At 53.1% G+C, this 23,362-nt stretch overlaps 1 protein-coding gene across 1 annotated transcript; it reads right to left on the reverse strand.

The window, feature by feature from the left end:
- Positions 1-503: 503 nt before the first annotated feature.
- DCHS1 (dachsous cadherin-related 1) lies at positions 504-20,559 on the reverse strand (the record flags this gene model as incomplete). The annotated part of the gene is made up of 20 exons (XM_080703292.1): positions 18,691-20,559; positions 13,833-14,021; positions 13,509-13,740; positions 13,160-13,396; positions 11,637-12,662; positions 11,215-11,408; positions 10,911-11,007; positions 10,662-10,819; positions 9,592-10,456; positions 9,260-9,499; positions 9,041-9,166; positions 8,217-8,426; positions 5,947-6,825; positions 5,706-5,819; positions 5,324-5,535; positions 5,080-5,234; positions 4,755-4,885; positions 4,361-4,644; positions 3,915-4,053; positions 504-3,115 (listed from the first exon to the last, which is right to left on the reverse strand). Exons 1-20 carry the CDS (start codon positions 20,476-20,478, stop codon positions 504-506), a joined length of 9,888 nt encoding a protein of 3,295 aa, XP_080559418.1. The 5' UTR covers positions 20,479-20,559.
- Between the last annotated feature and the right edge of the window lie 2,803 nt (positions 20,560-23,362).

The following is a 23,362-nucleotide window of genomic DNA, read 5'->3' on the forward strand; positions in this document are numbered from 1 at the left end:
AACCCTCTGCACTTCCTAAGGCGTCCACAGTACTGTGCCAGGTGCCTTCCAGGTTATCCCCACAGAACAGAGCCGGAGGCTGGATACAAACTGCAGTTTATTAAGGCTCCAGAGTGAGAATTGGCACTTATTCTGGGTAGGGGCAGGGCTGTCAGTGGAGCCCAAAGAAGCTGGGCCCAAACAGGTTGGAGGGGCCTCCCCATCCCCCTACCCCCAATAAATAAAGTCTCAGCTCCATTTCAGGTGCTGGCACAGGGCAGATGGTCCTCACTGAGGAGAACCCAGGACTGCCACCTCCTTCATATTTCTCCCCACACTGGGCCTGGCCAGGGTGACATGTGGGACCTGCCCCCCACTGTAGGAGTTTAGAGTGGAGAGCTGAGGTGTGGCGGTGGCTTCCCTGTGGCCAGTCATGGTCCGAGGCTGCCCAGGGCAGGCTCAGAGTGGGGCCTGCATTGGGGACACTGTGCGCATCCCAGGTCGGGGCCCAGCCTGGGCCACAGCTAGATGTGCAGCTCCGTGTCGTCAGGCGGCTCCAGGCCAGACTCTGCGCTAAGTGCTGAAGCCGAGGGGCCCTGGGCCACCCCAAATGGAGAGACAACGGGTGAGCGAGCAGCCAAAGGAGACAGCGAGGGCGAGAAGCTGGGAGACATGGCAGCTGAAGACAAAGAGCCTTCATGGCTGATGGGGGAGCGGTGAGAGGCTGGTGGGAAGATGGCCCGGGCTGCAGCTGTGCTTGCAGGCTTGGGGGGCACCGACTTGGCTCCTGGGTGGGCCACAGCAGTGATGAGGGGTGGAGGGTCAATACGAGGAGCAGGGGGACATGGCCGAGCTTCATCCTTGAGCCGAGCGATCTCTGTGAAGACACTGGCCAGTGGCTGGAACTGAGGGCACCAGCTCAGCAGGTAGTCCCAGTTGTAGCTGCCCCGGAGCTCCTCCTCGCCGGCCACAATGGCCGTCAGTGCACCTGCCACACACGGTTTGCCATCTGCTGGGAAGCCATAGTCCCCAGTGGGTGCGGGGCTCAGGCCACAGCCCCCCAGGAAGGCAGTAGCAGTGGCTGGGGGTCCCTCCTCTCGGTACAGAGTGGCTCCTGCACCTGGCAGCAGCAGCCCTGCCTTTCGGCCCTTATACCAAGTGTCAGGGGCAGGTGGCTCACAGGACGTGTCACTCAGTCCATCTGCATCCTGCTGGATGCCTGAGTCAGGGCCACGGGCAGCCAGGGAGGAGGCCACACTGGCCACACGGGGGAACTCGTTGATCATGCGAATCTCGTCATCCTCTGCTGCCTCCGCGGAGCCTCTGCCGCTTGAGTGTGAAGGATCCAGGGAGCCGCCTCGGGGGTAGGGTCCTCCAGCCCCTGGCCCACCATAGCTGGGGAGAGTCTGATGATATAGGTGCTCTGAGGGTGGTGGACTGGGTGGCTCCCGGCCCAGCTTCTGCAGGGAGCCACTGGCTAGGGGCGCTGCCTGTGACATTGGGCCAGGTGCTGCATCAGCCTTGCGGCTACGGGCCCGAACAAGCCCTAGGACCAGGGCAGCCAGCGCAAGCACCACCACAACTCCCAAGGAGGCAGCCACAGCCCCCACCAACAGCAGGTTGAGGTCAGGTGCTAGGCCCAGGGCGGTGTGGGTGATATCCACGGTCACAGGCACTGTGGCGCTCCGTGAACCAGGCAGAGGCCCCCGTGCCACCACCTCCAACCTCAGCTCCCGTGGAGCCTCACGCCGTGTCCGGCCCCCACCCCCAGAGGTAGCTGTTCCACTGCCTGGTGCCCGACTGTCCACCCGCAGATACAGGGCACCTGTAGTCTGGTTGATACCAAAATAGGGGGAAGAGGTGGCAAGGGAATAGAGTACCAGGCCATCGGCACCCCCATCCTCATCAGTGGCCTGCACATGACCCAGGCTGTGGCCACGCTGGGCACCTTCTGGCACTTGGAAGTGGAAAGCTGGAGCCAGGAATACGGGGTCATACTCATCCTCTCCAGTAACCAGCACCGACACAGTGACAGAGGCTGAGAGATTCCCAGCATCAGCAGCACCCACTAGAAGCCGGAAGCTTCCTGTGTGCTCATAGTCAAAGGGTACTCGTGCCCGCAATTCCCCTGTGGAGCTGTTGAGTGCAAATGCCTCACGACCCTCAGGCTCTGGCCCCGCTTCCAAAAGGCTATAGCGGAGCCTCCCAAAAGCTCCAGCATCCCCATCAATTGCATGCAGAGTGGTCACAAGAGTGCCTGGAGGCTGGTTCTCGGCCAAGCTGGTGCTGAGCAAGTTCAGTGGGAAGGCTGGGCCGTGGTCATTCACATCCTGGACCTCGACTGTCACTGGTGCTAACGCAAAGTGTGCCCCAGCAGGGTCAGCAGCCTGCACTACAAGCTGGTGTCGAGCCTGAGTCTCACAGTCCAGGGGGCGGGCCAGTCTCAAGGCGCCAGAGTTCTCATCCAGTTCGAAGAGCCCCAGAGGGTCACCTGAGCTGAGGGTGAAACGCACAAGGCCATGAGGGCCAGGGTCAGCATCGGAGGCCTCCACATGCAGCAGCTCAGCTCCAACGGGCATGTCCTCGGGAATTGTCACACGGTAGGATGCTCGAGAAAAGACAGGTGGGTTGTCGTTGACATCCAGTACGGTGACAGTGACCGGCACTACTGAACTGCGGGGTGGCTGCCCCCGGTCAGCTGCAGTCACAGTTAGGTTGTACTGTGTCATGCTTTCAAAGTCTAGAGGCTCAAGCAACACCAGACAGCCCAGCGCCTGAGGACCTGGTCCGACACCCTCCCCGGCCTCAGCCAGCCGGGGTTCCAGGTGGAAGACTCGGCCACGGTTGCCACTGATGATGCTATAGTCCACAGTAGCATGGGTGCGGCTTCCGTCAGCATCTGTGGCTTCCAGGGTGAGCAGGGTGGAACCAGGGGGTAGATCTTCAGTCACAGCCACACGGTAGTGTGGCAGGGTGAAGCTTGGGGCATGGTCATTCTGGTCCTGTAGCTGCACGTGCACTGTAGTTTGTGCTGCCCGGCCTGGCACCCCATGGTCTCGAGCTTCCAGCACCACATCCACAACTCCTGGCCCCTCATGGCCCAAGGCCACTGTTCCCATTGTTGTGAACAAAGTTCCTGAGAAGAGAAGGGAAGGGAACGAAATATGCATTCAGCAGTGGCTGTGTCAGCAGACGGGTGACTTTTCAGGGCCTCGGCAATGGCTTTGCAAGTCAGACTTCAAGGAATGACCCACAAGCTGGCAGAGTATGGAATGACCTCAAAGAGTCAAAGCTCAGGAAACAGCTGTTAGACATGTAATCAGGAAGGGGCTTATTAAAGACAGAAGGGAGAAATGTCCTCCCTTGACCAAAGATTCAGGAGTCAAGACTTTGGGTAACAAATTCTAGGTAGGAGGTCTGAATATGGCCCAACATATTCAGATATCTATTCATATCAAAGATAAACAGGTCACGCCGGGTGTGGTGGCACACACTTGTAATCCCTGCGCTTGGGAGGCGGAAACAGGAGGATCACGCAGGTTTGAAGCCAGCCGTGCTGGCTTAAGAGACCCTGTTTCCAAATTTAAAAAAAGCATAAAATAGGTCTGGGAGTGTAGCCCAGAGGTAGAAGGATTTCCAGGAACCCCAGTACCACCAAAAAAAAAAAAAAAAAAGATAAAGAGGTCAGTCAGGTGTGGTGGCACACACTTGTAATCCCAGCATTCAGGAGGCTGAGATAAGAAGAAAGTGGTTTGTGAACAGCCTCGCTACTTAGTGAGGCCCTTTCTAACTCAGTGAGGCCCTGTTTCAGAATAAAGACTAAAAAACAGGGCTGGGGGTATAGCTCAAAGGTAGACTGCCCCTGGGTTTCATCCCTAGTACTGAAAAAAAAAAAAAAAAAGATAAAGGGGTCATGTTCTGGGGAAGACACGCACCATTGTTGGGGTCGACTCTGAAGCCCTCTGCAGGGGAAGCCAGGTGGTAGGAGATGTGACCGTTGGCACCTGAGTCCCGGTCAGTGGCAGAGACGGAGAGAATGGCACTGCCTGGAGGTGTGTGCTCAAGCAGCATTACCTGAGGTGTGAGGAAAAAGAAGCATTTATTGTCAAGCTTCCCAGCTGCCCAAGTGATCTTCATTACAGTTGGAGCCCATAAATGTTAGTATTTGAATGAAAACTGCCCGCCTTCTTCCCCTTGTGGCTACAGAAAGCAAAGCCTAGACATAGTTCACAGGACCTGGAAGGTTGATCTGAGATGGGCCCCTCTCATTCTCAGAACAACTCCAACATCCAGCCCATGTCAGCCACTCCTAGCTCGGCCTCATCCCTCCAACAGGAACAGTCCTTCACCCAGGCATGGGGACACCCCAAGGAATTGATACCTGGTAGAGGCTCTGTGAGAAGGTAGGTGCATTGTCATTGACATCCTCTACAAGCACAGTGAGGTTGGCACGGCCCTCGTGAGGTCCATCATGAGCCAGTAGCTGCAGGTGGTACTGGTCACGCTGCTCAAAGTCCAGGGGCCCCGTGAGGGAGACACGGCCTCCATAGCGGCCAATACTGAAGGGATCCTGAGGCCCAGATGGGCTCAGCACATACCATAGCACGGGTCCGGAGTCCACATCATTCCCTGTTACTTGTGCAATCTCTGAGCCCAACAGTGCATCTGTAATAAGGAACAAAGGTGTTTGGCAGGGTTCTAGGCATGCCTAGATTCCCAAGTGGGCAGCAGTACCTCTGTGCCACCCTTTGTACCTCATTTTACACAGTCCTCACCTTCCGACACTCGGAGCTCCCAAGGCTGGGGGATGGTGGGCCGGTTGTCATTGGTATCGATGACCATCACCGTCAGGGTAGCTGAGCCCACTAGGGGTGGGCTTCCTCGGTCCGTGGCCATCAGTACCAGCCTGGACACAGAGCACAATCAGGGGCAAGGGCCTGGGGATAGAAGGAAACCCTGGGAAAGGCTGGGAGGACTCAGGATAGAGCTTGGCTTTGAGGGTCTCTGTGGATGGCTTAGGGATTGAGGGGGATGCAAAGCAGGGCTTAAGACTAGACAGGCTCAGGATGGGGTCTTGGGTCCACAGGGGCCAGGCCTTACCGGGCTTCAGCCCAGATCTCACGGTCCAGAATAGCTGTGGTAGTGATAGTGCCTGTGGCCGGGTCGACATGGAATAAGCCTCGTGCTGGCTGTGATGCAGCCAGACTGTAGGAGATCTGTCCTCCAGAGCCTTGATCCAGGTCATCTGCCTCCACCTGGTGAGTGTAGGATGTTGCTGGCACTGGCTGAGCCACAAACAAGTCAAAACAGCCCTTACCCCTTATCTTCCCATCACACTCCACACCTGCAACAGGGGCCCCTCCAGGGGCCGGGATTCTGGCAGGAAAGCCACGTAGTGGGGCCGTAGAAAACGGGGAGCATTGTCATTGGCATCCTGCAAGGTCAAGGTCAGCACAGAGAAGGCAAAGGCTCCTCCACTCTCCGCCTGCAGCACCAGTCGCAGGCGTGGGCTTGTCTCAAAGTCCAGCCCTTCTGCTGAGCGAACTGTGATGGCTCCTGTGGGGAGGTCGACTGCATCAGGGACAGCCTTTTCCCTTGCCCTGGCGCCTCCCTCTCCATGGCCCCTTACTCAAGGGCAACCTCTCCCTTTCAAAGCCTCTTCCACCAAAAAAACCTCCTTTCCCGGGAGCCTATCCCTTCACAGAGCCCCTGCTCCCCTTCCTTACCTGTACTAGGCTGGATGGAGAATATCCCTTTCTCATTCCCACTGAGAATGCTATAGGTGATGGGTCCATTTGAGCCCCCTGCATGGACAGCCTTTGGGGAGCTGATTGGAGTCCCTGCGGGCGGGAAAACAGAGGATGGTATTGGTTGTACTGTGAGCACTAAGAGAATTTAGGAAACTTTCCCAATGATTAACGCCAGCCCATCCAGGGACACAATCTGGGACACATGGCGGGGACTCACCTGCAGGTGCATTCTCACGGAGCATAGCCTCACTACTAGCCCGAGGAAAACGGGGTCCACGCTCAGACTCCCCCTGCAGACCAACAGTGACAACACCGGTGGCAGAGCGAGCTGGACGGCCAAGATCGGTAGCCACAATGAAGAGGACACGGTCCTGGGGGCCCAGAGCTACAGGAGAGCGGGCCACACGGATTTCGCCAGTGTAAGAGTCCACGGTAGTGCCAGGAGGTGGTGTGCCTGCTAACCGGTATAGAATGGAGGCATTGGCACCGGCATCCCGATCTTCAGCTCGCAGTGTGGCCAGAGCTAGGGTTGGGGTACTAAAGCTTGGGCCTGGGCGGGGTAGACGGAGGCGCAGAGGGCTGGTGGGGAAAGTGGGTGCATGGTCATTGACATCACGCACTGTGATAGTGATGGGCACTGTGGTGCTCAAGGGCCCAGCAGCTGCACCATCCACTGCGCTCACAGAAAAGGCATAGCTGGCACAGCGTTCTCTGTCCAGGGCTGTGGCTGTGCGCAGTTCCCCAGAGGAAGGCTCCAGCAGGAAGGCCCCTGCTGTGCCCGAACCCAAGTAGTAGGTCACATGGCCGTTGGCCCCAGCGTCGGGGTCATGAGCCTGCAGTTGCATCAGCAGTGTCCCTGCAGGTGCATCTTCGGGCACCTCCACAGAGTAGGCAGGAACAGGAAAGGCTGGGGCATGGTCATTGGCATCTAGCACTGTTACTGTCACAAGTAAAGTGGCACTGAGAGCTGGCTGGCCTCCATCCCGGGCCTCTATCCGTAGCTGGAATGCAGGCTCCACCTCCCGGTCCAGTGGCCTCGTGGTGCCAAATTCCCCAGAGGCAAGATCTAGGGCAAAGGCTCCTGATGGGTCTCCATCTGCAGAGAATGGTATGTATACAGAAACATACATGTGTCAGCCCATGGGGATGGGAGTGATTTATAGGCAACAGCAGAGAAGACAGAAGTGGCCCAGCAGAAAGGCAAAGGAGACAGAAATAAACAAAGGGAAACAGAGAAAGTGAAGATTCTATATAGCAGGAGTCATCAGTGTGATCTGGGAACCCCTAGATGAGTCCCCTGGAACCTCTCCATATACATAAGGTCAAACTATTTTCATAGACATTAAAATCGTCTCATTATCTCACAAATGTATAGTTTGCAAATGTTACATGTCACATGATTACATCATCACTTGGGTAATGAAATGTGTGCTTATATATTATGTTTTCTAGAATATTCTAGGTAGAAAGTTTAGAGCACGAATATGTTTATTTTCAGAGATTCGGTTTGTGCTGGCTACTTTCAGTTATGACTATAACTTCTTTGACTTTATTACTATCCAACAAATTGATATTTAGAATCCTAACATTTAGCAGAGTTTGGTGGCATAAGCCTATAATCCCAGGACTTGGGAGGCTGAGACAGAACCATCACGGGTTCAAGGACAGCTTCAGAAAATAGACTTCTGTCAACCTAGCAAGACCCAATTTCAAAAGAAAAAGAAAAAAATAGGGCTGGGGGGTGTAGCTCGGAGGTACAATGTCTCATCTCCAGGTTTAATCCTCAGTGCTGCAAAAAATATTGATATTTACTTGTGCCTCTGAAGAAATACAGCAAGCAGTCTACTTCACTGGTTTGCTTCTCAATGCTATCTAAAATTTTTCTAAGTTTTAAATTTTTTTTTTTTTTTGTGCGTGTGGGTGGGTCTGGAGATTGAACCCAGGGGCATTCGACCTCCAAGCTACACCCCCTGCCCTATTGTTTTTATTCTTTATTTTGAAACAGGGTCTCACTGAGTTGCAGAGGGCCTCACTAAGTAGCTGAAGCTGTCCACGAACCGTGATACTTCAGTCTCAGCCTCTGGAATGCTGAGATTACAAGCGTGCGCCACCACGCCAGGCTTAAGTTTTAATTTCTAACACGGTAAATATTCATGCAGTCCACATAAAAACATTTTAAGGTTCTCAAAAATTAAGAGTGTTAAGGGTTCTTGAGAGCAAAAGTTTGAGAACCACTGCTCTACAAGAGAGACAAATAAGTTAGCAACAACAACAAAAAACCCAGAAAGAAAAACGAAGACATAGAGGGAGATAAGGAGCTGGGCAAGCATAGAAAGATACTTCCAGATACACTGATATATGCATGAAAGGAACACTGGAAGGCAAAAAAAAAAAAGGGGCGGGGGGGAGACCCAGACACACTGATCAAAACTGACAGTGGCTAATAAGGACCAACAACCGGGTTAGTGGGTGTGGGATGATTCTCACCAAGGATGTGGTACTGCAGCTGCCCGTTGGCTCCCATGTCAGGGTCAGAGGCCCGCAGTGTGGTAAGGGTCTGGGGATCCTGGCCCTCAGGCACCTCTAGGGACAGGTGGGCATTCCCAAACGTTGGAGCATGGTCATTCTCATCCTCTATAGTCACTCGTACTGTGACATGAGTTAACAGGGGAGGAGAGCCCCTGTCCCGGGCATATACTGTGGGAAAGAAAAATTAATGAGGTCTAGCCAGCCCCCATCCCATGGAGAAACCCATACTACAGTGTTTGCGCATGTTCACCAGGTATACACAAACTAGAAAGTGTCTTCACACCCCCAGGCACACACATGTATATGCTTGACTACATCTGTCAGAAGATCTTTTCCTTCATACTTCCCATGCTGGGGGCATGCAAGGTGAATCTTGGATTAGTAATGATGAGACAGAAAAGACACTCAATGAGGTATTAAATGATTTGGGCTCAAGTCTGTCCTGCCACTTCCAAGCTCTGTTAAGCACTCGACCTCCCTGATACTCAATATCAACATGCTCTTCTGTTAAATGGCTGCAATACAACCTGAGGCAGCCCTCCAGGGCATAACATGACAATATGCATTTGAGAGTTTGTATGATTGTAGTAATGGCAGCCTAGAAGTCAGTTCACCTTGCACCCTGCCTAACTCTTGACTCCCCAAGGAAGATCTAAAAATACAACAGGGTCTAGTCTGTAATGGGCAGAAACTTCTAGAAGATAATGCTGTAGGAGATGGCTTTAGGGGCTCTGCCCCTGTTTACAACTCCTCTGGTCTTTGGGTCCTGTCAAAGTGTTTACCTGTCAGGTTGATCTCCTCCTGCTCTTCACGATCCAGGACCTGAAGAGTCGTGAGAACTCCAGTGTCTGGGTCCAGAGAGAAGCTTTCGCCAGAAACACCTCCGTAAGTCACTTGCCCATTGGGTCCTGAAGAGGAACATCACGGAGCCGGATCAGAGGATAAATATAGCTTTTATTCCCCCGTCCATCCCTCACACATTTCATCCTCCCAGTTCTTACCCAGGTCTGGGTCGGTTGCTCGCAGAGTGAGCAGCGATGTGCCAGGCGGGCTGTTCTCCCGCAAGAGGACGTTGTACTCCTGCTGCTGGAAAACGGGGGCCTCGTCGTTGACGTCCACGACACTGACTGTCAGGAGCTGAGTGGACGAGCGTGGCGGGGAGCCGTGGTCCGCGGCCACCACGGTCAGCACGTGCTCAGCTCGCTGTTCGCGGTCGAGGGGCCGCACCACGGACAGCGCTCCTGGGTAAGCAGTGGGGCGGGTTGGCGGCCGGGTCACAGCTCCCGGGGCACCCCCCAGCACCCTCCTGGCCCTCACCCCGCCTCCCGCTCACCGGTGCTGGGGTGCAGCCGGAAGTGGCCGTCCCCGCCGGCCGCCAGGCGATAGGCCACGCGCGCCGCCTCCCCGAGGTCTGGGTCCCGGGCTACCACGTGCAGCGCCGCGGACCCGGGCGGCTGATCCTCGGGGAGGCGCACGCGTGCGGGCGAGGCGAAGGCCGGCGCGTTGTCGTTCTCGTCGGTGACGAAGACGCGGGCGGAGACGCGCGCGGCGCGGCGGCGGCTGGCGTTGGCCGGCCGGTCGGCGGCCTCCACGAGCAGCAGCAGGGCGGGCGTGGCCTCGCGGTCCAGGCCGCGCGGCGCGCTGAGCGCCCCGGTGCGCGCGTCCAGGCGGAGCGGCGGCTCGGGCGGCTCCTGGCGCAGCAGGCGGTAGCGCACGTCGCTGTTGGGGCCCGGGCCGTCGGCGTCCGACGCGCGGAACGTGTAGAGCGCCGCGCCGGGCTCGGGGTTCTCGGGCAGCGCCAGCGCCAGCGGGTCGCGCGCGAAGGCGGGCGCGTGCTCGTTCTCGTCCTGCACGCGCACCTGCACGCGCAGCAGCCGCGCGCCCGCGCCCCCGGGGCCCTCCGCGCGCACCGTGAGCGCGCGCCACGCCGGGCCCGCCTCGAAATCCAGAGGGCGCGCCAGGTACAGGCGCCCCGAGGCCGCGTCCAGCGCGAAGGTGCCCTCGGGGTCCGCGCCGCCCACCAGCGTGTAGGTGAGCGCGCCCACCCCCGCCTGCTCCGGCGGCGCCACCGAGCCCAACAGCGATCCGGGACGAAGGCCCTCGGCTGCCGTCACCGTCAGCACCACGGGCACCGGCGCCGCCGGGTCCGGCTCTGCGAGATCTGGCGGTGGCTCAGCCGCGCGAACCGAGGGAAGCACCTGTGGCGGACCGGGGAGGGGCGAGGGGATCAGAAGGGCGCGGGTACACGCGGGTCTGCGCTGGCTCCTTGATAGTAGGGGAAGGTGTGGTCAGGGTTGCCTGTCAAGAGGGCTCCAGGATCCCAAAGAAGCTGGAGCTACCGGAGAGGACCCAGAGAAGCAGCCAAAGGGAAGCGGGCGGACCGTGGGGGAAGGGTGGCCATACCTGCACTAGCAGCTGGAGGCTGGCACTTCGCGGAGGGCTGCCTTGGTCGTGAGCGCTCAAGGTTAGCACGTAGTGGGGCCGCTCTGCTCGGTTCAGGGATGCGGCTGTGAGGAGCTCTCCAGAGTGAGGGTGCAGAGAGAAGAGCTCCGAGCCAGGACCTGGGCACAGGCAGAGGAAGACCGAGGACTCAGCTGAGCAGCCCCTGAGAACAAGCCATCGCCGCCCACTTCCTTTTCCTCACCCTCGTACCAGTTAGTGTGTACAGGATGGTCCCGTTCTCCCCCTCATCTGGATCTTTGGCCTGCAGGGTCGTCACCAGTGTTCCGGGAGGCACGCGGTCTGGTACCTGTGGGAACAATCTCACTTACGGATATCTCCTTCTTGTTCTCGCGACAACTCGGAATCAAGTTCTCCTCACCTGTGTGTGGGCTGAGCCCCCTTTCTGCTCTCACACCTGTTCCAGGAGGCTGTCTGACCTATACCTAGAACTCTACGGGGAGACTCCCTCTCCCTCTCACACTTCTTCAGGACAAGGTCCTGCCACTTCACATACCTGTATAGGGAGGCCCCCACCAGCAGCCCCTGAAGCCTGCAGGAAGGTGGGACTGTTGTCATTGAGGTCCAGCACTGCAATGTGCACAGTGCCTGTGGTGCTGCGGGGTGGGCTCCCCCCATCCTGCACCTGCACCAGGAGCTGGTAGCTGCTCTGCTGCTCTCGGTCCAGGGTTTGGAGAGTGGTCACTTCTCCTGAGAGGGCAGGATGGAGATCATGTATGAGCGAGCTGTTCAATGATGCAGAGGCAGAGGACTACAGGGAAGAGGCTGGGATTGGTGAGCGCCAGAGGGAATGCCAGGGATCCAGGCTGAGTGCTGGTATGAACAGCCAGGATCTGGGGAGCTGGGAATCCTATCTGGGTGTTGGCCAATCTGGGGGTGAGGATGCAGGAGTCTCAGAATATGAGTCCCAGTGCTCACCAGTTTGGGGGTGGATGCGGAAGGCCTTGCTGTCCTCTGACAGCTGTCTCAGGCTGTAGGTCAAACGGCCATTAGGTCCAGAGTCTCTGTCAGTGGCAAAGACCCGGCCCACGCTGGTCCCTGGGGACTGGTTCTCAGCCACAGCCAGGAAGGTGGGCTCTTCAGACAAACGAGGACTGTGCTCATTCTGGTTGAGGATGCTGATCCGCACGGTGGCTGTGCCCGTCTGTTGCCTCAATTCAGCTTTGGACCCAGACACCGCCATTACCCGCAGTGTGTATAACTCTTGGGTCTCACGGTCCAGTGCTGCTCGCACCCACAGCCACCCACTCTGTGGCTCCAAGCCAAAGGGGCTACTTGCTCCATCTGTTGCAAGATGATAGGTGATAGGGCCCCCATCTGGTGCTTGAGCCTGCACTTGTAAGACCTGAGTTCCGGGGGCAGTGCCTGAGGGCAGGTCCACACGGTAGATAGGGCTGCTGAATCGGGGGGCCAGCCCACGGGTCCCCAAGTCCTGTACCACTACTCGAAGTCGAAAGTGGCTGGTGCGTGGTGGGGAGCCCCCATCCCGGGCCTCCAGCTCCAGCTCATGGGCTGGTCCCCCTGAGGGCCCCAGAGGTCCCATAAGCCGTACATGGCCTGTGGCAGGGTCCACGATGAAGGCCCCATCACCTCCAGCAAGCAGGGTAAAGGTAACTCGACCATTAACACCTGAGTCAGGGTCCAGGGCCCGCAGCGTATATATAAGAGTCCCTGGGACAGTGTTCGGTGGCAACAATACTGTGTCTTCAGGTGCAGGAAAGGCAGGGGAGTTGTCATTTACATCATCCAGCAGCACTCGCACCCGGGCCACCGCGAAAGCTGGGGGCACTCCACTGCCCGCTCGCACCTCCAGCTCCAGCACTGGACCCAGAAGCTCCCGGTCCAGAGATCGAAGTGTTTTTAATAGTCCTGAGGCTGAGTCAAGGGAGAAGAGTCCCCGGGGATCCCCGCTTGAGAGGGCAAGGGTCACAGGTCCCTTGCGACCTACGGAGGAGGTGAGAGGGTCAGGAAAGAGGCAAGGGAGTGGTGCTTAAGTCAGGGCCCAGACTCTTGACCCAAGAAGGGCTGGGTGGTGCTTACAGCTGTGCCTTTTAAAGTATTGGGAAGAGGGGCCAGTCTTGGCATGGGAGTTGGTTGGCTCTAGGGTAGTATTCATGTACTTTTTTTTTTTGCAGTACTGGGGATGGAACCCAGGAGCATTCTACCTCAAGCTACACCCTCAGCCCTATTTTTTATTCTTCATTTTGAAACAGTGTCTCACTGAGTTGCAAAGGGCCTAAGTAGCTGAGGCTGTGGGAGAACCATGATCCTCCTGTCTCAGCCTCCTGAATGTTGGGATTACAAGCATGTGCCACCACGTCTGGCTATTGCCATTGTGTTTTGGATTAGGACTCTCTGTAGTGTGATACTCTAGTGTACCTTGAGATGGTGCTGGAGGGCATCTGAGTGTGGCACTCAGAGGGTATAATGCTAAATGATACCTGGTGGGTTGCGTGCCTGGACGATCCCCACGCTGGTGCCTGGTGCCACATCCTCTGGCACAGAAAAAACATACTGGAGTTGCTCAAATATAGGTGGTGTGGGGGTTCCAGATACAATGCTGATGTTAACTCGGGCACTGGGTTCTGCCTGAAGGCCACCTCCATCCTGAGCCCCGATCTCCAGCTGCACCACAGAATTAGCCCGTCTGGCCAAGGGCCAGGCGACTGTTAGTAGCCCTAGAGAAGGGATAAAAGTAGATATATATGAGAAAAGGACAGGGAAAGGGGCGGGGGGGCAATACAACATTTAGGCAGGTAGGGAGCATTCTCCTGATTGGGAGATCCTCACCTGAGTGCTCATCCATAGCAAAGAGTGGGGGACTATTGCCAGCCAGGATGTGGTAGGAGAGTCGTCCATGGGGTCCCTGGTCAGGATCATGGGCACGCACCCTCAGAACAGCTGTGCCTGGTGTGCTCTGGGCACTCAGACTGGCAGCATACTCCCGTGGATAAAACTGAGGTGGGTTGTCATTCTCATCAGACACAAACACCTTCACATATACCATGGACTTGAGGCCTCCCTGGTGGGATGTGCAGTCGAAGGTCAGGTGGGGCTTGTCTGGCCCTGGTGAGTGCTCCACCCCATGTCCTTGCCCAAGATCTGCCCACTTACCCCATCCACAGCTGTCACTGTGAAATCAAAACTTGAGGGTCCCTGATCACGGTCCAGTGTCCGGGTCGTGCACACGTCACCACTGTGGGCATCAATGCGGAACGGGGGAGAGCCCGAGGCCCCAAGTCCAGCACCCAAGGAATAGGAAAGGCGGCCAAACGGGCCACTGTCGGCATCTGTGGCTGTCACCTGGGGAGAGTCTGGGGTAAGTGATGTCCCCTCTTCTTGGCCAGAAAAGTCAGAGGTAAGTGGTGATTAGAAAGAGTAGCCAGTGCCCAGAATCTCTGGATGGTGGGCACACAGAGGGGACTATAGGATGTAGGCCGATTCCAATCCCTGCCCAGACCTCTCCAGTAGGTTAAGTTCCTGAGAGCCTCTAGTACCAACTTTTTTTTTATTAAATGGTCAATACATAGCTTTCTTTGATGAATACTTCTGTATAAAGACACTTTATTTAGCCGGGCATGGTGATACTTGCTTGTAATCCCAATACTTGGGAGGCTGAGACAGAAGGATCATACAGGTTTGAAGCAAGCCTCAGCTACTTTGTGAGGCTCTCAGCAACTTAGTGATGAGACCCTGTTTCCAAATAAAATATAAAAATAGGTCTGGGAGTGTAGACCAGAGGAAGAAGGCTCCTGGGTTCCATCTCCAGTACCACACATACACACAAAAAGACAATTTAACAGATATGGTTAAACTCTTAGGCACTTATATTACTACAAGCCTAAATATTAAACTTTCAGCTACTAGCATTATTACAGGCCCAAATAAAATTTATCTAACACATGTAATTTCTCTGTAAGGCATATCACAGCCTTCTTGTGCTTAGGAACACCAGCTAGAATTCCAGAACTACACTTGGGGACCATTTTAAATAGCAGAATCACCAACAAAAAGCACAAACATGCAAATAAATAAATAAATAAATAAATAAATAAATAAATAAATAAAGTGGTATTAAACAGACCTCAAAAGGAACACAAGTTCATGGTAAGAGACCTGAAACAAGTATTGCCTTCTGTGATAGTTTGGATTTAAACTATCTCCCAAATGCTCATGTGTTGAAAACATGTCCCGGATGCAACAAGGTTCCTGAGTGGGGCATGGCTGGAGGAGGGGGTCACTGGATTATGTATGTCCATGGCCCTTCCTCTCCCCCTCTCTACTTCTAACTGCCATAACGTGAGAGCCGTAACCCTCTACCATGTACCCTGCTGTCATCACCCCTGGGGTTTATGCTTCAGAGCCAGCCCCACACAATGTGAGCTCCCAAAAACCTTTTTCCTCTAAGTTGTTCTGGTTGAGTATTTTGATCACAGCGATGGGAAAACTGGCTAAAATACCTTCTTTGAACTCAGCGGGAAATGTGGGTATTGGATGGCTCAAAATTTTCATTGCTCTTAACATGCCTGAGAATGATTGCAAAAGTGCTACAAGTATTGATTTGGGGGTTACACATACATTTTAGCAAGTAAGTGAATTTGCAAATAATAAGGACCAATTACATACTTATAAAGAAGAGTGCTAAGGGCTATAACCTCAAGCTCCAGTAAGGTGAATCACAGTAAGTTAATAACTCTCACAAGGTCTCTTATATCACCCCCAGAGAACTGAATAACCCAGAGAATTACTGAGGATATTATAGGTTTAACCTTTATTGAGTGATATCTGTTCACTATAGGGTCTGTTATATGGATTTATGGGTGTGGCTCCTGTACCCTTAACGTAGGACAGGGGCAAGTACACAATAGGTGCTCTATGCCTATTTGGATAAATGGACATTCTGATAGTCCTATAACAAAACCTTCCTTCATACTAAGTTTTATACACTGGGTGCACATTAGGCCCTCAATATTGAGTTAGCTGGTGCTGGCTGCTGCAGGTTGTGACAAAGTGTTCTTTGTGGATAGAAAGACCTCGGGGTCATGATACGCTGTGAGAGGAAGCTGAAGAGTTCCTCTTCTCTGCCAGAAAATGTGCCCAGAGAGAAAGCTGGCCAAGGATTTCTGATTGTTGCCCAGGCCCTTGACAGAAGTGATGTATGCCATTGTTTACCCTTCTAGAGACACTAAGACCCTGCTACAGCTGAACCCTGGAAACAGCTCTGCTCTACCGTGGCTGTGGGCCCGGATATCCCAGGAGACAGACTTCCCTTTGCATTAATCCTTGCAGGCAGCAACACAGCTGCAGCACCATCTCCAGAAGCTGTTAAAGACCTCTGCCCTCTGACTTGCTGCAGGAAGAAAGCAATAAACAGCGGTCAGGGGAAGTTGTCAGGAAGTGACCCCAAAAGGTACAGGGGCAACTGACTGGAAATGACCAAGACAAAAGTGAATTTCCTGACCTGTGCAGATCCTGCTTGGAGGTCTCTCTGCAAGTGCATAACCTCCATTTTCAGCAGCTTCTCAGCTTAGCCTCTCAGTCTAACCTTGGTCAGCTTCTTCTACCATGCTGTCCCAAAGCTCTAATAGCCTCTCCCCTCTCCTCTGTGTCCACCTAGTTCTCTTCAAATACACTATTTCAAGGAGAAAGAAAGTCCATTGCTTGTGAACTCTCTTAAATTCCTACTGGTCTCTGAAATTCTTGCATCCTCTCATCCCACCTCCTTCTTTGACTTCTTGACACTATAATCTGCTTCTCCTGCTGCCACACAATCTCCCAGTCTTCTCCAAACTCCTTGCCTTGGCTCCTCACTGTCTGACTTACTTGTACAGTCTCATCTTGCAGTCTCCCATCTCATATATTAAACTTCAGAGATATTGAACTACTTGCAGGCCCTTGATCAAGTCAGGATATCCCACTCTTCTGTGCATGTCACCCAGCTTGGAACCATTACCCTGTCTGGTACCCTCATAAACTCCTGTTTATTATTCAGGTCTCAACTCAAGGGTCCCTTTCTTTGGGAAACACTGATGTTGCCTACAGCCCCGTCATGGAAGTTTTCTTACTGTAATAACTTGTTTCATTGTAAATGAATCTTCCCTCTAAGCTAGAAACTGCAGGAGATGGGAGTTGGGGGTTGATTTGTTCATTACTGTACTCTGTATCCCTAATACAGTGACTGGCACATGGTAGACATTCAGTAAATGTATACTGAATAAAACGAATGTTAAAAGCTTGTAATAGTTATGAAGACACCTCCCCAATAGTCATTTTACCCCTTCTCCATGGTAACTAATAGCCAAAACTCCAGGAAACCACCTGGAGAGTTGCCCTCTCACTTCAGGAATTAGTGAGAAGGGAAGAAGTTTGGAAGCAATAACCCATTGATCTTGGCCAAGATGAAGAGTAAACATATGGGAGAGTGGGTGGTGGGAGCCAGACAGCAGCAGGCAGGCAGATATCCAGAGTCTGGCTGGAAGACAAGGGGTCAGCCCGGCGCAGGCACTAGCCTGAAGTCTAGGCCAACAGGCAGCTGCTGAGGAGATATTCAGGGGTCTGGCAGATTTCAAGCATCAGTCTCCTATGAGCCCTTCCTGCCTCCAGTCTTCTCTCCTTCAGCTATATACTTCATGGTGCAGCCAAGGCAATCTTTCCAAAAGACATTAGATTTTCTCAGAGCTCCTCACTGGCTTCCTATGATTTTTAAGATAAAGTCAAAGATTGTGACCTGCCCCATTTGCTATTTTGTCTCATCTCCTACAGCTCTTTCTAATCAGTACAGTTGAGGCCAGCCTGAACAATGCTATTTCCTGAATACATCAAGGTATTTATTCAGCAGCTCTTGCTGTAGGCCTGGCAACTCTGTCCATATACCTCATATTATCCATTTGGTAAAGTCTCATTAGTTCTTCCAGGCCCTTCTTCTGGACTTCCACCTCACTCATATGCCACTTGCTACACTATTAGTTTTTGGTGTGCCTCCTTATCATGACTGGGAGCTGCCTGGGACCTGTTCTCTGAGTCCAGCACAGTGCCAGGTTTACAAAGCCAAGGAATGAACTATCACTCAACCCCTGATCCAAATCCATCCTTACTCTTTAAACCAGTTAGTGATCTTAAAAAAATATATATGTATATATATGTGTGTGTGTGTATACATACATACATATACATACATACATACATACATATATATACATGCATATATATACATATATATATGTGTGTGTGTGTATATATATATAAATATATATAATCATCTTGCCCTTCCCATCTCAAAGTTTAGTGACCTTCTTTACTTTCCTAATCCAGCATGATGTCCAAGGATGCAATTGTAACCTCAGATGGCCTCTCCAGGTTCATGTTTCCTCCATCTCTTCTAAGTTTGACTTCAAGACAGCTTGTACCTCCTCCCCTTCAGTTTTTCCAGGGTTCTTGCCTCTTTCTGCAACAAGCCTTCTGCTCTGGACATGAGGATCTCACTACATGGTTCTAGTTAGTTCTCACCTTATGCCTAAGCCCAAGTATCCCATCAGGACTCAGCTATAAGGGCAGCGACAGAGATTTCTTCCAGCACAGCCCACTACTGGACAAGCATGGAGCGCTCCATAGATGCTGGCACCTCCCTTGGTGAGCAGGAGCCATGCGGTGTGCAGAATCTCCATCTCAGCCCCACAGAACAGCTGTGGACTTTACAGAGAGTTTCTTTCATTTTCTGACACTGGAAGACACCTTTCCTCTAGACATAATTTCATTCTCTCAACTGCCACGATTATCAGCCTCCACTCTTGCACCCTACTTTCTCATTACTCTTCACCCTCTGACCAGACTTTCAAGCTCACAGCATAGGATCGAACCCTCTGGCGTAAGTCACCATCAACAGATGCACGTGAATATTTGGTTCTTTCTCTGAGGTCCCCTGTGGCCCTCAGACCCAACCCTGCCCACGGTACTGTGTGCAGGGCCTACCCACCTGCAGGAAACAGGTTCCAGGCTGTGTACCCTCAGGCAGGGAAGCATTGTAGAACGTCCTCTGGAACTGGGGCTCATTATCATTCACATCCTGCAGGGCCACACTAACTGTGGCAGAAGAGGCCAGAGGAGGCAGGCCCCCATCGGTGGCTACCACAACCAGCTGTGGCTGAGGTTCCAACTCATAGTCCAGCAAGGCAGCCGTGGTGATGATGCCTGAAGAGGGATCAATGGAAAACCAGCGAGTATGAGTGCCAGGGGCCAGGCTGTAGGTAACCTGACCATTGGTGCCTTGGTCGGGATCCTGGGCTGTCACTCGCACCACAAAGCTGCCAGGCAGTGCAACCTCAGGCAGGGGCTCAGGCTGGTAGACCTGGCGGTCAAAGGCAGGTGCGTTGTCATTGACATCAGTGACATGCAGCACAAAGGCAGCTTCAGCCCTCAGCGGGGGTGAGCCCGAGTCTGTGGCTGTAACCCGCAAGTTATAGGCATCCTTCTCCTCCCGGTCCAGCCGCCGAGCCACGCACACCAGGTAGATGACACTGTCCTGAGTGCTTAGAGCAAAGTGGCCCTCTCCACCCTCCAGGGACACGTTGACATGGGCAAAGTCACCATCATCTGGGTCTGACACAGAGATTCGAGCAACGAGCTGCCCAGGTGGAGCAGCCTCGGACACTCGGGGGGAGCCATCTGCACTCAAAAAGATGACAGTCATGGAGGGCTGATTGTCATTGGCATCTCTCACGTGCACAGTCACAAAGGCCGAGCCCAGCTCTGGGTGAGCCCCACCATCCCGTGCCTGCACCACCAGTTCATGGACTCGTCGTTGCTCAAAGTCCAGTGGCCGTTCCAGCCGCAGCAGTCCAGTGTGTGCGTCAATGGAGAAGGGTCCATCACCTTCACTCTGCCTCCGATTGATCTCATAAGTCACAGCCCCATTGGCACCTGCATCAGCATCAGATGCAAACACCTGTAAGACAGGACTGCCAGCGGCCAGGCTTTCAGATACCACAGCATGGTAGCGGCTCTGATTAAAAGCTGGAGCATGGTCATTGATATCCAGTAGTGTCACGTCAAGCAGGGCCTGCGCCCTTCTGGGGGGTGAGCCACCATCATAGGCCTCCAGCTGCAACATGTAGTGTGAACGGTTCTCCCGGTCCAGCTCCCCAGTAATCACCAGCTCAGGCACGGGAGCCCCATTTGGACCAGGGCGTGTCTCCAGTCGGAAGGTCTCTCCAGCCCCATCACCGGACAGTGCATAGCCCTGGGTCCCTAGACGGCCAGCATCTGCATCGCGAGCAGGCTCCAGAGGATAGCGGGTACCATGCGCTGTATGTTCGGGTATCTGCAGGACAGCTCGGGCCTGCGGGAAGGCGGGAGCATGGTCATTGATGTCAGCTACTCGCACTGTAACTTCCACGGTCGCACCATCAGGGGTGACTGCAGTGAAGCGGTAGCGGTCCCGCCGCTCACGGTCTAAGACACGAGCTGTACGGACGACCCCACTGTGTTCGTCGATGGCCAGGTCTGTGCCCACACCACTGCCCTCCTGGGCGGAGATGAAGTACATGGGAGGAGCTGCCATGCCTGTGGGAAGGCCTGCACTGATGTCCCCGATCAGTGTACCTGCTGGCTGCTCCTCATCAATCTGCAGGTCCAGGCTCCCAGCCTGACCCCAGGCACCTGGCACCCCAACCCCCAGCAGAAGCAGCAGCAGTGGGAGGATGAGGAGAGGCCTGGGGCTCTTCATGCCAGGGCAGGAGGGCACAATGCCCAGCGCCTTCTGCATGACAGGGGCAGTCCAGCTGGGGCCTGGGCTCCAGCTCCAGGCTAGACCTTGAGCCCAGCTTGATCTCAGGCTTTAGATTAGGTCCAACTTGAGCCCTTGACGCAGCTCAGGTTCCCTGACCTAGGAGGAAAGCAGAAATAAAAAGGTCATTACAGAGGAGGGATGAACGGTCCAGAGAAACTAGAATGTAAGCGACACCAAAACTCAGATATGCTCAGCTCCCCAGCAGGGCTCTCATGCTGCCTCACAACCATCTCCAGCCCTGGGAATATACTTTGGGATTCCTCAGGGTCCCCTTCAGTCTTTCCCCTGGCAAGTTCCCATCCCACCCTGAACCTCCTCTCAGTAAATTATTCTATTTTTCAGGTCTTACTACTCATAAATTTCCTTCTTTCTATCTAGACTTACACATCTAGCCAATCCTTCTTTTTTTCTCATCCACAACTAATATCCCTTCCAGCCACAATGACTATGAACTTTGTAATTTTTCCTGAATTGTCAACTTTTCCCTCTCCACTACAGCCTTTTATCAGTATTTAAATATGCTTGAAGCCGAGTGTGGTGGTGCACCCTTGTAATCCCAGCATTTGGGAGGCTGAGACAGATGGATCGCGGTTCGAGGACAGCCTCAGCTACTACTTAGTGAGGCTCTATGCAACTCAGTTAGACCCTGTTTCAAAATAAAAAATAGGGCTGGGGGTGATGCTCGGAGGTAGAATGCCCCTGGGTTCCATCCCCAGTACCACGAAAAAAGCAAATAAATAAATAAATAAATAAATAAATAAATAAATAAATATGCTTGAGTCTTTGCCCTCCTTTCCTCTTCATTCAGCAAGAGATTGAACAACTATTAAAAGGAGACATTGGGGACACTGCACTGAATAAAGGAAAGTCCCCGGCTTCATGGAGCTACAGCCAGGAATTGGACAAGTATTTCTAATATGATAGGGGCTGTGAAGGAAAAGTACAGGAATTTGGAGAACATGGAAAGGGCTGAGAAAGTCAGGGAGAGCTTTTCTGAGCAAGTGACATTCAAATCAAGAATTAAATGGTGAGTACGTGTTGATGTCAGCTAGACAGAGAAGAGGGACAAAGGAAGGAGAGGCGAGCACTCTGTGAAAGTGAACAGAATTTGGAAAGGCTTAGAGTCCACACTCAAGGACAGTGTGAGAACGCATGGGGGCAGGTTTAGAAACAATGCATGTGAGATGTAGTGCTAAGCAAAAAAGTATGAAATGAGGCAGAGACTCATAAGCATGGTTCTGACATGATCCTAAGTGCAAATGGATGCCACTAAAGCATTTCAAGAAGTTCCATGATGGGACTTACATTTTCTGAGGATGACTACCACTGCCCTTTGGAAGACCAGGGCCTGCAGGGAGGATGGTGAGGAGCTGCTTTGATGGTGACTTGAGCGAGTGTTAGAAATGAACGTGGCAAGAGGTGGAAAGGTCTACAGGGGCTTACAAGGTAGAACAGGCCAGGTTTAGTGACTGCTCAAAAGCAGGAGATGAGGGAGGGACAAGTCAAGGATGATGGGCAAACTTCTAGCCTGAACTACCAGCTGACAAGTGTCCTTAACTAGTTGGGGAAAGGAAGAAAGAAAACCAAAGAGGAATGTGTCTGGGTTCTAAGGGGAAATAGGGTTTTAGATGCTGCTATATTTCAAGGAGGAGGCCTATATCCCCCTGGAGGCCTCTGGTGACTAGTAATAGCAGAATCAGTGCAGAGGTGGGACACAAGGATGAAAGGAGGAATGGAAAGAAGAGATGACTGTCCAAAGGGGAAAGGAGTATGCAAAAGCTATTGCCTTTCTGAAAGGTTGTTTGTTTTCCCCATTCTGTCCCTTCTCACCCTCTCCTCCCTGCATGCAGTATGGCTCCCACTAAGCTTTCACCCATTTTCTTGGTCTACATCCAATGGGCACCTTCAAGTCTTCCTCTTGCTGGGTCATTCTGGATCTCTAGCTCCTTGGAGCCTACTCCTTTGAGCTTCATGCTGGGCCCCCACCAGTGCCACCGCCTCTTGCTTGCAGGTGCCTCCCTGTCCACTCCTCAATCTCCTTCACAGGCTCTTCTCCCTCTACCCAGTGCTCTTTAGGGCTATCATTTCCCATTCTCCACACTCTGCCTGAGTGATCTCGTCCACTCCCATGCCTTCGATTCAAATGTATCAATATATCTGTATGCCCTCTATTTGCCAATGACTTTCCAATCTCCAGCTCCAGCTCCGGAGACACATGTTCAGCCAAATACTGGTCTTTTCATCACCCCAAACTGATTTTCCTATTCCATCTTCTTTCCTGTGAACAGCACCACTATCCAGCCAGATATCTAAGTCAGATATCTAGAAGCTGTCTTTGCTTTCTGGCTTGTCTTTGGTTCCAATTTCCACTGTCATTAAAACCTGACCATTTCAACTAGACATGTCCCAGTTCTGCCCTTTCCTCTTTTTCCACATTGCCACTATTTCAGTGCAAGCGTTGCCATTTATTCTTTCCATTCCTGCTCCTTATGGGTCCCCCTGTGTCTTAGCTTGGACCCTTTGATCCAGCTCCACCTGACCAGAGATCCATACAAGTCTCACCAAGTCACGCTGAGTAAAGGCTCCCACTGCCTCCTCATTACTAACAGCAGAAAACTGTTGCTTCTCTACAGAAAAAGAAATACATATACACACAGACACAAACTTGTGCCTGTGGTTTGAAAGGTTCATGGGCACTTGGTATAGAACTTTTTTGATCTGTAACATAAAGTCCAACTTCTTTAATGTGTCTTTGAAATCTGAGCCTTTGAAATCTGATACAAGCCCTCTAGTGTCGCCTGTCTTTATTTTCCCCATCACACCTTGCATTCCAACACTAAATATTATGGTGCCCTTTTCC

This window comes from Muscardinus avellanarius (assembly GCF_963383645.1).
Source record: "Muscardinus avellanarius genome assembly, chromosome: 1".
Lineage (NCBI taxonomy): Eukaryota > Metazoa > Chordata > Mammalia > Rodentia > Gliridae > Muscardinus > Muscardinus avellanarius.